The sequence below is a fragment of the Peromyscus leucopus genome, chromosome 7 (assembly GCF_004664715.2).
Source record: "Peromyscus leucopus breed LL Stock chromosome 7, UCI_PerLeu_2.1, whole genome shotgun sequence".
Lineage (NCBI taxonomy): Eukaryota > Metazoa > Chordata > Mammalia > Rodentia > Cricetidae > Peromyscus > Peromyscus leucopus.
The window spans coordinates 87,055,374-87,068,265 of NC_051069.1; the positions used below are offsets into that span (position 1 = coordinate 87,055,374).

Genomic DNA, 12,892 nt, shown 5'->3' on the forward strand with positions numbered 1-12,892 from the left:
CTAAGGGCATTTTTCCAACCCTTGTTCTGACTTTGTATCACTATCTCAGTCTCTATAGTTTGGCTTGTGGGTATACCTCCTAACCAGTCCAGCTGGGCTGTCAACATATCTGTTGGCCTCTTTGTATCCTGAGGTGTTTGTTTGTTTATGTTTGTTCATTAATGTGAATAGAGGAGTTCATAACCAGGCACTCAAATAGAAATTTCAGTCATCTTCATGTGCATAGAAATTGAGTAAGGAAAGAAATTTTTGAGAATTTAAAAAGCAGAAAACAAATGACATTTTTAATTGTTCTCAGGATGCTGCAGAATGACTGATGACTACTTCTTGATAAGTTTGGAGTGCTAATTCTATATATGGTCCTCTCTGTGCTTCTGTTTTTGCGAAGACCTATTGAAACAAACAAAGAAAGTTCTAGAGCAACAGGATACAAGCATATAAAGTCAATTTTAAGACATCATTAATATTTCTGCAGTAGGAACACAATTCCCAATAAGGTCTTTAAGTGTCACAATAATCTTGAATAGAAGTGATAAATGAATGTAGACAGAAGTATAGTATCCAACAGCTGCAGCAATACTAATTCTAAACCCCAGAATGGCTCTCATCTCTCTCTGTTAATCCACTTTCAGTAAAGATTAAGATCCTGGCCGGGCAGTGGTGGCGCACGCCTTTAATCCCAGCACTCGGGAGGCAGAGGCAGGCGGATCTCTGTGAGTTCGAGGCCAGCCTGGGCTACCAAGTGAGCTCCAGGAAAGGCGCAAAGCTACACAGAGAAACCCTGTCTCGAAAAACCAAAAAAAAAAAAAAAAAAAAAAAAAAGATTAAGATCCTGACATTGCATCTCCTGCTTGAAAAAAGTAAAAACCATTACACTCGAGAAACCTAGAGAGTAAGAGCTAGAAAGCTTACTTTTTTTTTTAAATGAAAAGTTTTGTTTGTGAGTTCATCTCTCAAAAAGTTTTCCCCAAAATACTGCTTTTCCAGAGAGTCAATGTGAGTACCAGTTTCTTGCTCCTCTTAGGGGATTGCATATCACTTCTGTCCTTAGGAAGCCTCACTGCTTTGCAGTAAGCAAAATTCATATGGCAAATTTCAGTGACCTTCCTTTCCCAAATGAAAATACTATGTCAACCTGACACTAAGTCTGGTTTGAGGGGTGTGCATTTCCCACATGACCATACAACCGAGGCTGCCCTTTGCCAGCCTAATTAGAACGTGCCTACACCACGGACGGGAGGGAGGCTGCTGGGCACCTGGGGGCCTTGGCTACCTCAGTGTAGCATGGCCTTCCACTGCTCCTACAACTCCACTTCAACTACAGATGCCAGCATGCCTACCACACCATCTAGAGTGCTGCATGATTCTCCCAATGCCCCCAGTCCAAGTAGAAGAAAAACAGGGTTTATAGTCACATTAATGTTTTCAAGACCAAAAATGTCCCATATTCACAACTGTGTATTATTAAATATGACCCATTTCTCGATCTTTCCTCTTAATATCACCACAGAACTGACAAAAAAAGACCATACCTTAATTAAATTTACTCCCTTAGCAGCCTGCTCTTTGGCCTCTTGAGCCGACTGGCCATCTGGATGGAGCATGTGATACAGCTGGACCAGGCTGGTGGCGTCCTCAATCCTGAGAGTGAAAGGACTTGACATTACCAAGAGGTTCCCAATAGCCTCACAGTCCCACAGTGTTTGCCAACTCCAAACTAGCTGACACTTCAGACTTAACTCTGGTAAAGGAGAGGGTAGTTCTCTAATTCCAAAAGCATTTGAAGGGGCCAGCGGGATGGCTCAGTGAGCATAAGGTACTTGTTGCACAAAACCAAGTCCACAAAGCTATCCTCTGACCTATGACACAGGTAAGGTAAGAGGCAACACAGGAAGCGCCCGCCCACTTTATGAAAATATGGCTGTGTTCTTTGGGAAATGGAACATCCCTTCCCACAGGAACAGCATTCCTAGTGGCAGAGGATTTCCAGGCCAGCCTACTTAGCCAACACGAAATAGGTTGATTCAATTCAGGATACAAATTCTGCTTTATACTTTTGAGATCATTTCTAGACAATTTCTATCAGCATGAAAAATCTCTTGGCTGTCCCCAAAGCAAACAGTCACAATCTTCCCACATAGTCCGTGCCTTCTGCCCACTTGCACCTCAAAACTGAGGGTTGGGGAGGACATAAAAATAACCCCAAGTGTTCACATTTTGACACTTCCAGGTGAGGAGGGAGAGGCAAGGGCACCATAATTCATTGTATGCCAAAGCTGTCACTTTCACCAGCCCCACTTTATTTCTATTTTTTTTTTTGGGTGGGGGGGAGTTTTGAGACATGGTTTCTCTGTGTAGTTTTGATGTCTGTCCTGGATCTCGCTCTGTAGATCAGGCCGGCCTCGAACTCACAGAGGTCTGCCTGGCTCTTCCTCCGGAGTACTGGGATTAAAGGTGTGTGCCATCACCACCTGGCTGACCAGCCCCACTTTCTAAACACCTGAGCTGAGAGATGGTAGGAGTACAGAATGCCTGAAGCCATGATGACCTAGTGACATGCTCTAGGCTCACCCCATTCACTGAAAAGGCTGTCTCAAGACAAGGAAGTAAATAGCCGCTCACAAGGAACAAGCTTTTCTGGGACAAAAAGTTGAAATGGCCATTACCTGTCTATCATGCTTACTATAATCTCTAACAGTTCAATAAAAGGGAGCAACAAAATGTCTCTCCCCAATAAAAGATGAAAACATTTCTGTTTAAAACATAGGCATGCTGGTTCTATGGTTTCTATGTGTCAGAATTAGTTTTAGGACTTCATGAGGTTCATGCTGAAGTTAATGCCTGTGCCTGTCTCAGTAATTTAAATGTAGCTTTATAACCACTCTACACTCAGTAAAGGTTCGAAAATAACTTAAAAGGATTGTGAAGTCTGTGCAGAATCCTAATAGTGAACTGGTCAACTTGGTCTCTATCCAGTGAAAAGTGCACCCTCTACTGTCCAGCCTGGACTTTACAGTCAGTTCACTGTCCAGATCGTTGAGGTAAAAAGCTCTCCCTGCAGGCATGAACAACTTCAGATATGAAACTCTTACACAATAAAGAGTAATAAGAGAATACCACATGTTACTACATACTGTGGCTTCAATATCTAAAACTATGCTATCATACTAAGTTCAGGATGTCTGCATTTGAGAAGCCTGAGCAAACAGTTCATAGGTCATGTACCATAGAAAGGCACAGTACTCTGTTCATCCCCAACTAGGCCAGCTGGTGGGAATGAGGGAATACTGCTGCCTTCTGAACTGAATCAACTGTATGTGCTGAGAAGCAAGCCAGCCAGGAAATTGTAGGAAATCTGTCCTGATGAGAAATGATGCTGCATCTTAAGCAACACTAGGGTAACTTTCGTGTGTGATGTTCAAATTGCAAGTAAGCTACTTCTACAGTCTGAGGATGGAAGACTACTGACGCCTCTTCCTAGTCAATCTTAGATTCCAGCAAGGACTAAGCCATGCTGGCTTCTTTCCCTGTGACTTTGGATCTTTTTCACGTCATGTGCAAAGCTATTTTCTTTCCAGTTTTATCTCAAATAGCATACTACACGTATATCTCCAAAATACTGAAATTAGTTCTAACCACAGCAATAAACTAGTCATATGACCTTTTAAGTTTACCAGTATAGTTATTTTTATACTATACAGTAGTCTATTAACTGTACAATATATGTATACAATATATATGTATAATATATTTGAAATATTTTTTACAAAATGTTAATACTCTTTAAAAAATATCAAGAAACTCGCTCAAGGGGCTGGAGAGATGGCTCAGAGGTTAAGAGCACTGGCTGTTCTTCCAGAGGTCCTGAGTTCAATTTCCAGCAACCACATGGTGCCTCATAGCCATCTGTAATGAGATCTGGTGCCCTCTTCTGGTATACAGACAGACTGTATACATAATAAATAAATCTTTAAAAAAAAAAAAAAGAAAGAAAAAGAAACTTGCTCAACTAAAGGTACCAACCATCAATTTGCTTTTGTTTTTGTTTTTAGACAGGGTCTGACTAAAAAGACCAGTCTGCCCTCAAACTCAGAGATTCTCCTACTTTGTACCCATGCACCACTACACCCAGGCAGACCTCAAATTGTAAAGACGTGCATACCTACACAGCACAGCATGATAAATTATGTTTGTTATTTTTCAGCTAGAAACTTGGAAACACATCAACTTGATGCTAAAAATATGACATTTTTTCACACCACTTGAAAATAACTTTTGAAACCTTAGAAACCTCTCAAAGGCATGGGCCATTTAAAAAAAACTGTTATTTTTGTAAGTTAAACACGTCTACTGGAAGCCCCATGGGTAGGGTAGTTCTGCCAGAAAATAAGCACCCACCAGATCTTATATCTACTTCTTTACAATTCCCATGTAATATCCTCTAGTGCCTGGAAAACCTGATATCCAGGAACACTGGCAAGAAAGGGTAAAAAAAAAAAAACAATCTATTAAGATTCAAAGTCACAATTTTTTTCTAACAATCTAACTCTGATCATATAATAAAAACAAAGCCTAGAAAAACAAATCTAAATGTAGATGAGTGCAAACTTCCATTTATCACTGGGCAATACATTGCCATTGGGAAAATACTGATTTATGTAATTACTGTTGGGCAATAAACAATTATTTTAATTATTCAGATCATACTTACAAGTCTCTCTGGATCTGATCGATGAGCAAACCGTCAATCTTTTTTTTATTTACAAAATACCAAGCCATTCCACCAAAGTGTCTTGTTGACCGTAAAAGCTCATACTTTCCATGTCTGTCTATATCTTCATAGGTCTGATGATGAACCTATCCACATAAAATGCACAGGAAGATCAAAAGTGAGCAGCATCCATGGTTCAGAGATCTAGCAGGAACGCTGCCACAAGTCAGGGCAACCAGGGCTGCCTGAAAAGCTGCACGCTGCCTCCCCAGCCTCCCTCAGTCAAGCCTTTGCCCACTGTGCAGGACATGAGTATGATCCCCAGAACCCACATAAAAACCATGTGTGGTGGGCACAGCTATATTCCCAGTGAGGGCAAGATGGATCCCTGGAAGCTACTGCAATAGCCAGCTAGCCTAGCCAACCAAGCTAAGTTGCAGGCCCATGAGAGACCCCATCTCAAAACAGAGAGAGTACATGAAGAACCCAAGGTTGTCCTCTGACCTGTACACAGGAAAAGAGCATTTGTCTACATGACAGCAAATCTGTGCCTTCCCTACTACAGAGTGTGGCAGCCTAGAGCAAATAATGGCAAATACTAAAAAAACTTTGTCAATTACTCTTGAGCAGCCTAGCAATCTTAAGCAAGCACCAATCCAATATACTATAACCACTAGTAACGACCAAAAAAGTCTCTTACCTCTGGGAAGAAGTCAGGGTTTTTTAAACTGCTCTTTCCCTATCTCAACTCCCCTACCCTACCAGCTCATCCATGACATCTGACAGTCTGTCAGTTTTCCTTCCAGACAAATCTTCCTAAATGAGGGCATTTCTGTCCAAAACTTTGTTTTTTGTTGTGTCTTCTTGTGAACAACAAGGTCCCCAGGGTCCCCCAGTCTCTAACCCCTCCAACAGGGGTTACAGATGTGCACCAACTCACCTGGCTTTTACATGGGTGCTGGGAATCTGCACTCAGGTCCTCAGGCTTGCAGAGCAAGCGCTTCACCTACTAAGACCTCTTTTCAGCCCTGTCCAAAGGTTTTAAAACTGCTTGAAGACCATGTTCCTCACCCAGCACTGAGGTCACATGTGATACAGCCCATCCACCTTGAATCATTCCCCTACAAATCCACTATATGTACAAACCAGATGTTTGGCCACATCTCAAGCTTACTTGGTTATTTTCTCCCTACTGCTTAGTCTATTCTCTCTGAAACAGCCCTATTCTCCAAACATCCCTCTCTCACACTGTTCCTGGCCCTTCTAGAACTCTTTTCAAGACCCCTATGAAGCCTTTCCTGAGAGCACTCTTATACTTAACATTTCCGGCTAGAATCGACAGTTATCTGCACCCTGTCTTACTCCAGCACATCGCTGCTGGAGTGCAGGCCTTGCTGCTGTCAGGCAATCCTAGTTCCTGGCATCAGCTATGCTCCCCACAGTAACACTGCCCACCAAACCAGGTTCTAATGAACACATCCTAACTGAGCTGTACTTTACACACAGCACCCCACATACCGCACTCTGACAAATGTTAGTGGATAACTAACTGTTCCTGTAAGGAGAATGGAAAAGAGAAAAGGCTTTGCCATCATGGGTCCCAACCAACCATAACAGCAGTGCAACTCAGAACAAGCTACTTCACTCTCCAAGCCTCACTTCCCTCATTCTTAAAGGTGGCTGAGAGCATAAAATATGTGTCTATACTCAATGAATTTCCAGGTAAGTCCCTTTCCTATAACCTTCAGCAAAGCCAGTAGCCGAAATCAAGTGCTACATTAAAAAACCTTCAGAGGCTGGACAATAGTGGCGCACACCTTTAATCCCAGCACTTAGGAGGAAGAGACAGGCAGATCTGAGTTTGAGGCCAGCCTGGTTTACAGAGTACGTTCCAGGGATAGCCATGGCTACCTAGAGAAACCATGTCTCGGAAAAGAAACAAACAAACAAACAAAACCTTTTGCATACCTATATTTAAATCCCATTTTGGAAACTATTAAATACACTTACCTTGATATACTCAGTGGAATCTGGCTCAAACTGGGCAACACAGAGATTGAGGACATCAGCATGCCGGTCTTGGCTGTACATGGTCTAAAACCACAAAGCAAAATGGGAGTCAGACAAGACATAAGTTTACCATTTGTCCTGACACCTTGTCAGGCCTGTCCACACACAGGCCACCTATGTGCCTACCAAGAGCACAAAGGGAGCTGGAAGTGGTGGCACAAGGTTTTAATCCCAGCATTGGGGAGATAGAGGCAGGCAGATCTTTGTGAATTCGAGGCCAGCCTGGTCTCTATAGTGAGTTCTAGAACAGACAAAGCTACACAGTGAGACCCTGACTCAAAAAAAAAAAGTAAATAAATTTTAAAAAGCATACAGAAACAGCACAGGCTTTGTAAATGCCACACTTGGATTCAAATCCCAACTAAATTAGCTGCATGATGAACCCTGTCAAGTTACTGTACGTTAGTACCTGTGTTCACATGATACCCTGTCAAGTACTATGACGTTAGTACTGTTACCATGATGAACCCTGTCAAGTTACTATGACGTTAGTACCTGTGTTCACCATGATGAACCCTGTCAAGTTACTGTACGTTAGTACCTGTGTTCACATGATGAACCCTGTCAAGTTACTGTACATTAGTACCTGTGTTCACCATGATGAACCCGTCAAGTTACTGTACGTTAGTACCTGTGTTCACCATGATGAACCCTATCAAGTTACTACTACATTAGTACCTGTGTTCACCATGATGAACCCTGTCAAGTTACTGTACGTTAGTACCTGTGTTCACATGATGAACCCTGTCAAGTTACTGTACATTAGTACCTGTGCTCACCATGATGAACCCTGTCAAGTTACTGTTGACGTTAGTACCTGTGTTCACCATGATGAACTGCTAGCAGCACCGGAGCCCACTGCTTCAACAAACAAAGGATCATCACAGAAATGGAATCCACCATACCTTAAGGTTTTCATCTTTGAAAATTACTGGTGGCAAAACTCTACGACCTTCTTTCGGAAAATAAATTTGTATCACCCGGTCCCGTTCTTCCCAAGAAGCTTTGCGTAGTGTGCCACTTGGTTCTCTAACAACAATAAAACGTTCCTGAAACAGAAAGCAACCAGAGGTGAGTTGTGAAGACTTCTGTTCATCTCTTGTGATAGCTAATATGACCAACTTGGAAGGATTTAAAATCACTGTGGAGACAATTTGCAGGGGTGTGTCTGAGGCATTATGTAGATTAGGCTGAGACAGGAAACCCACCGTAATGGGCAGCATCATACATGAGCTGAGTCCTGGCTGCATCAGGGAAAAGTGAGTGAGTGAGCTCCAGCATTCATCCCTCTGCTTCCTGACTGTGGATGCAATGTGATTAGAAGTTGGCCCACAGATACAGTCACAACTAACTCCTGTCTTCTAACCATAAACATGGATGACCAGAATGAGAAATGTGGGTCACTTTTCTAACCTCCACATTCGGCAGCACTCTACTGTAGTCTGTTGGCCCAACTCTACAGCACTCTTACCCTTGACACATCCAGCATTTCTTGCCTCTTAGAGATACTCTGCTTTAGAAGCTTCAGAGAGGGATGTCAAATCATCCCTCAGATCCATCTCCATGTGGTATTTCAAAGATTATTCTGTAATCTAGCATATACTCACCCGATGTGGAACGTCATATGATATATCAGTAAACACGTATTTGTTTGTTTCTGTTCCTTCCAAAATCTTATCCTCAGCTAACACGTCATTTATTGGCGTTCGTTCTTCCAGAACTGGTGGCATCTTTAATCGTACTTTAGCTGCTTCAATTGCCAGTCTAGTCGCCTACAGAAATAAAATATGTCTTACGGAAAGCAGTAGTGTCCAAAAGGAACATCTGATAAAAGCAGGCACTCATCAAAAATGCTGATGATTACCAAGAAAAGCAGCTGCAGCCATGAATCCGAGAGTGAAAGCCAAACTTGGACTGGTGGGGCCTGGCCTTTGCTGTGGTGTGACAGGACACCAGCTCCCACTTACCCACTATCCAAGCAGCACAGGAATGCTGACAGCCAGGCTGTAAGAGATTCTTGGAAGACAGCGAGCCTGTATTTATTCAGTGTTCACTATGTGCCAGACATCATTCACATACTCCAACTGGGTGCTGGAGAGATGGCTCAGAGGACCTGGATTCAGTCCCCAACACCTCCCTGGTGGCTCATGACCATTTGTAACTCCAGTTCCAAAGGTCCAGTGCCCACTTCTGACTTCCATGGGCACCAGGCATGCATATGGCGCACCTACATCCATACAGGCACAACCCACGCACATAAAACAGAGGAAATCAAAAGTACTGGCTTCACTCGATGCTCCAAACCTACAGGGCCTGGTGCTGTTATTAACATCTCTATCTGACGGGAACAAGAGTTACAGACAGGAAGTACTAGGAGCTGCAGCCCTGGAGTCCAAACTGAGCGCCACAGCTCCACTCTCAGCTACCCTGCGTTAGTCACATTACTGCAGTGATGACCTTTGAGGAGGAAATGGCGTTTCACCCTCCTTCCAATACGCTATTGGGTAGTGAAGTTACTGCGGAGTCAGAAGTATGTCCATGTCTCACACAGTCATACGGCAGTGTATTCACTCCACAGAGGACTCAGACTGCTACCTGGAAGAGGGTGCTGTTCAGCAGCTTTCTAATTTCACCACACCTGCAGCTCCAGAGCAGTTCATAGCAGAAGTTTTTCAAGGAAGGGAGCTGGATCGGGCAAGATGAAAGATGAGCATGCTGGTTTAGGGCAGGGAGGAGCTTCAGCCTAGACACTAGACTTGACCCCAGTCTGCTCAATTATGGTCAGATCCCTGCTCCTCTCTGCCTCCCTACTCACATTCCTCAATTCTGGGCCTGCTTCACCCTCTCGCCCCTGCCTATGGAGGAACGGCACTGACATCTGCAGGGGACTCTGAGTTTTACTGAACTCGGAAAGAATGGTACTCTGCCAGTACCCTGGGGAGGACACACCTCTTCCAACTGGGCCTGGGTCATTAACTTATAGGTCGGTGGCTTCAGTGGTTGGACAGCAGGCTTGAAAGTCTTCTTCAAGTCCAGGCCTGTCATCTTGGTGAGGATATTCTGGACTTCCTCATCCATAAATGTAGGTTTCTTGACTTCTGAGCTACCAGATTCTGTTAAAAAAGATTTCAGTAATAAGAAGACGACAATGGCAAGCTGAGACTTCTGAACGGGAAGTGAACAATAAAAACTGTTTGTACAGGTTACACCTCAGAATTACATGACGCTGTGAGCTGTGATCCTCCCATTTAGTCAACTTGCACTTCAAATTCCCTGAACATTCACCACAACAGCAGTCTGCCAAGAAGATGCTCTACTACAGAAACCACCTGAAAAATGAAGATGACAAGAACTGCTACCTTTCACAGACTTGTCTCTTCCTTTTTTAGTTGGTATTTTGGAGATGATGCAAACAGAACCCAGGACCTGGCACACAGCACTATCAGTAAGCTACACTTCGGCCCTCAGACCCGCTTCCTAAAAGCCAGACACAGCCCCCCCCCACGAAAGTCCTAACACTCCAATGGTATAAAGGAGTGCACCAAGCCTAACATAAAGATAACTAGCCATTAAGAACAGAGGAAGGACTGAGCAGAGTTCACTGGTTCTAGAGCCTCAAGCACTTCCAATCTAAGTTCAGCTGGCTCATGCAGTTTACCTCTTCCTTTGCCTCACAAAGGGCCATCTGTTCCTAGGCTCCTCTTGGCCATCAGTCCTACAGATGCTGGTGTCTTGTAGAGTCCTGATCTATTTCCTTTTCTCCCTATTCATATTCTCACTGGGTGCTTTCCTAGCTTCCTGTGGCTTATATCTAACTACTCTAAAATCCCAATCTCTAGCCAATATCATCTACATCCACTACTCAATGGATATCTGGTCTGTACTGCAATACCACCAAACCATAACCCACCCCAACTTTTTCTTGTCTCATTCCTGCATTCCCTACTGTTCCCCCATCACAGCACCATCCATCGGGTCATTCAGTCCAGAACCTTAAAATTATTCCTGCCTTCTTCCATACCCACCACACCCAGACAAAAAAAAGCAATTCAAATGACAGGAGTGATTAGTATTAACATATGAGATATTTACTGTGCAGTACTTACTGAGCTAAATATATACCATACTCAGCATAGTCAACCCTCACACTAAACTCACCTATAAAGTAATACTACAATATCCCCCTTTTACAAAGAGGAACATGAATACAGCATTTGAGTTAACCATCATATGTCTCTTCTTAGCTCTGTTTCCCACGGTCACTACTCTGGTCAAGGCCATTCTTATCCCTTATCTTGGCTTCCCTGCCTCTTTTCTGACTTCACTATAAACCATTCCTACAAAAAGATTACTTGAGGGTAACCTTCTAAAAATGCAATCAAGATGACATTCATGTTTAAAACTCAGTGACTGTTTAACTGTGTCCTCCACTAGGAGATTTATTCTCTGTCTTAGTTAGGGTTTCTATTGCTGCGATAAACACTATGAACAAAACCAAGTTGGGGAGAGAAAGGTTTATCTGGCTTATGTTTCATCATCACTGTTCATCATGGAAGGAAGTCAAGACAGGAACTCAAATAGGGCAGGACCCGATGGGCCATGGAGGGGTGCTGTCCACTGGCTAGCTCAGCCTGCTTTTTTATAGAACCCAGGACCATCAGCCCACAGATAGACCCACCCACAATTGACTGGGCCCTCCCCCATCAATCACTAATTAAAAAAATGCCTTACAGCTGGAGCTTATGGAGGCATTTTTTTCAACTGAGGTTCCCTCCTTTCAGATAACTCTAGCTGGTGTCAAGTTGACATAAGACTAGCCAGCACATTCTCTGAAGACCAAAATCCCGTTTTATTCTTACGGGCACCCACAAGCTCTCAAGAGTGTCCAGTAACAACAGGTGCTCAGCCCCACACTCTCTCCAGACAATCTCACTCACCTGCCCAACTCTTAGTTTTACTCTGATGCTCTTCAATTTGTATCTAACTGTGTATTAAACCTGGAATAACAAAGGCACCCCAAATTCAATACAAAACAAGCATAATTCTGCCTTCTTTGCGGTTTTTGTTTTCATTTGACCTACTTACCAATCCCAACTCAAACAAATAAACTCTGCTCCTACCATTAATATTCTCTAGCTTGGCACTGCTCTCCATTCAACTGCTTACCATCGAAACCTGTAAACTTGCTCAGGCATTATGAATCCTAACTCCAAAATAGGTTCCCCAAAATACCTGCGTTCACTTTCTTCTGCTTATTATGCCGTCTCTCCGTTTGGAACGCTTATTTTCACCTTTTAGTACGGCCAGCCAGATCCGCTTTGGCTGTATTTTCCCTGTAACCCATCCCTGTGCGTCCAACCTAGTTTGAAAGTCTCTTAGGTGAGCCCCGGACGCAGCCGGGATCACCGCGCTGTCATTCGCCCCTGGACTAGGAGAGAATCCATCAGTCTTATAGTCTGTCCCAAGCTAGTGCAGCGCTTTGCAATGAGCGCACCGCAAGCACAACTGGCTGAGTGAATGAATGAATAAAGGAAGAAGGCTCAGAGAAGCTCTGCAAGGACAGACGGAAACCGACTGGGTCTAAGAACCCGCCGCGCCGTATTCCCCGACTGCAGCAAGCGCTGGGTCTCCCAGACGCCCGGCGGAGCTCTAGCGGTCACTCACCGGCCTCGGAGCTGAGCGGGCGGCAGGGCTGCCCCACCTCGAAGGGCTGGGGCCGCGTCGCGAGCAGAGCATCGGGGTGGCGCTGGGCTGCGGCCCGAGTACAGACCCTCTGCGCTCGCCGACAGCCCAACTGGAACCTCCACAGCGACAGCGGACTTCTGAGAGCAGCCATCATTACCCGCCGCTCCATGCGCCGGAATCGATTAGGTCGACTTCCGGCTCGCTAGCCTTCGTACAGCATGCTGGGAAATGTAGTCTGGGTGGAGGCAAAGAGCAGTTTTGAAACTGATATAACTACAAGCAAGAGGATCGCTATATGGGATGAGCTTTGACAGTCTCACACTGCAGTGTAAGCTGGCCTAGAAATAATTATGTAGCCCAGGTTGGCCTCGAACCCACAGCAATCTGCCCTCTGGTTACAGATGTGGGGACTGAAGTTTTAAAATT

General features: G+C 44.1%; 1 protein-coding gene across 1 annotated transcript; it reads right to left on the reverse strand.

Annotated features, from left to right (window-relative positions):
• Positions 1 to 136: 136 nt before the first annotated feature.
• Mrps22 (mitochondrial ribosomal protein S22) lies at positions 137 to 12,643 on the reverse strand. Its single transcript, XM_028866054.1, has 8 exons — positions 12,446 to 12,643; positions 9,731 to 9,894; positions 8,389 to 8,553; positions 7,687 to 7,830; positions 6,722 to 6,805; positions 4,712 to 4,857; positions 1,533 to 1,641; positions 137 to 390 (listed from the first exon to the last, which is right to left on the reverse strand). Exons 1-8 carry the CDS (start codon positions 12,633 to 12,635, stop codon positions 295 to 297), a joined length of 1,098 nt encoding a protein of 365 aa, XP_028721887.1. The 5' UTR covers positions 12,636 to 12,643; the 3' UTR covers positions 137 to 294.
• Between the last annotated feature and the right edge of the window lie 249 nt (positions 12,644 to 12,892).

Excerpts from the sequence above, each read along its gene's own strand:
- Mrps22 (XM_028866054.1), bottom strand. The coding sequence starts at position 12,635 with ATGGAGCGGCGGGTAATGATGGCTGCTCTCAGAAGTCCGCTGTCGCTG. Across the intron at positions 7,831-8,388 it reads CATATGACGTTCCACATCGG|GAACGTTTTATTGTTGTTAG; the intron begins GTGAGTATATGC and ends TTTCTGTTTCAG. Across the intron at positions 391-1,532 it reads AGGGAGTAAATTTAATTAAG|GTCTTCGCAAAAACAGAAGC; the intron begins GTATGGTCTTTT and ends TTGTTTCAATAG.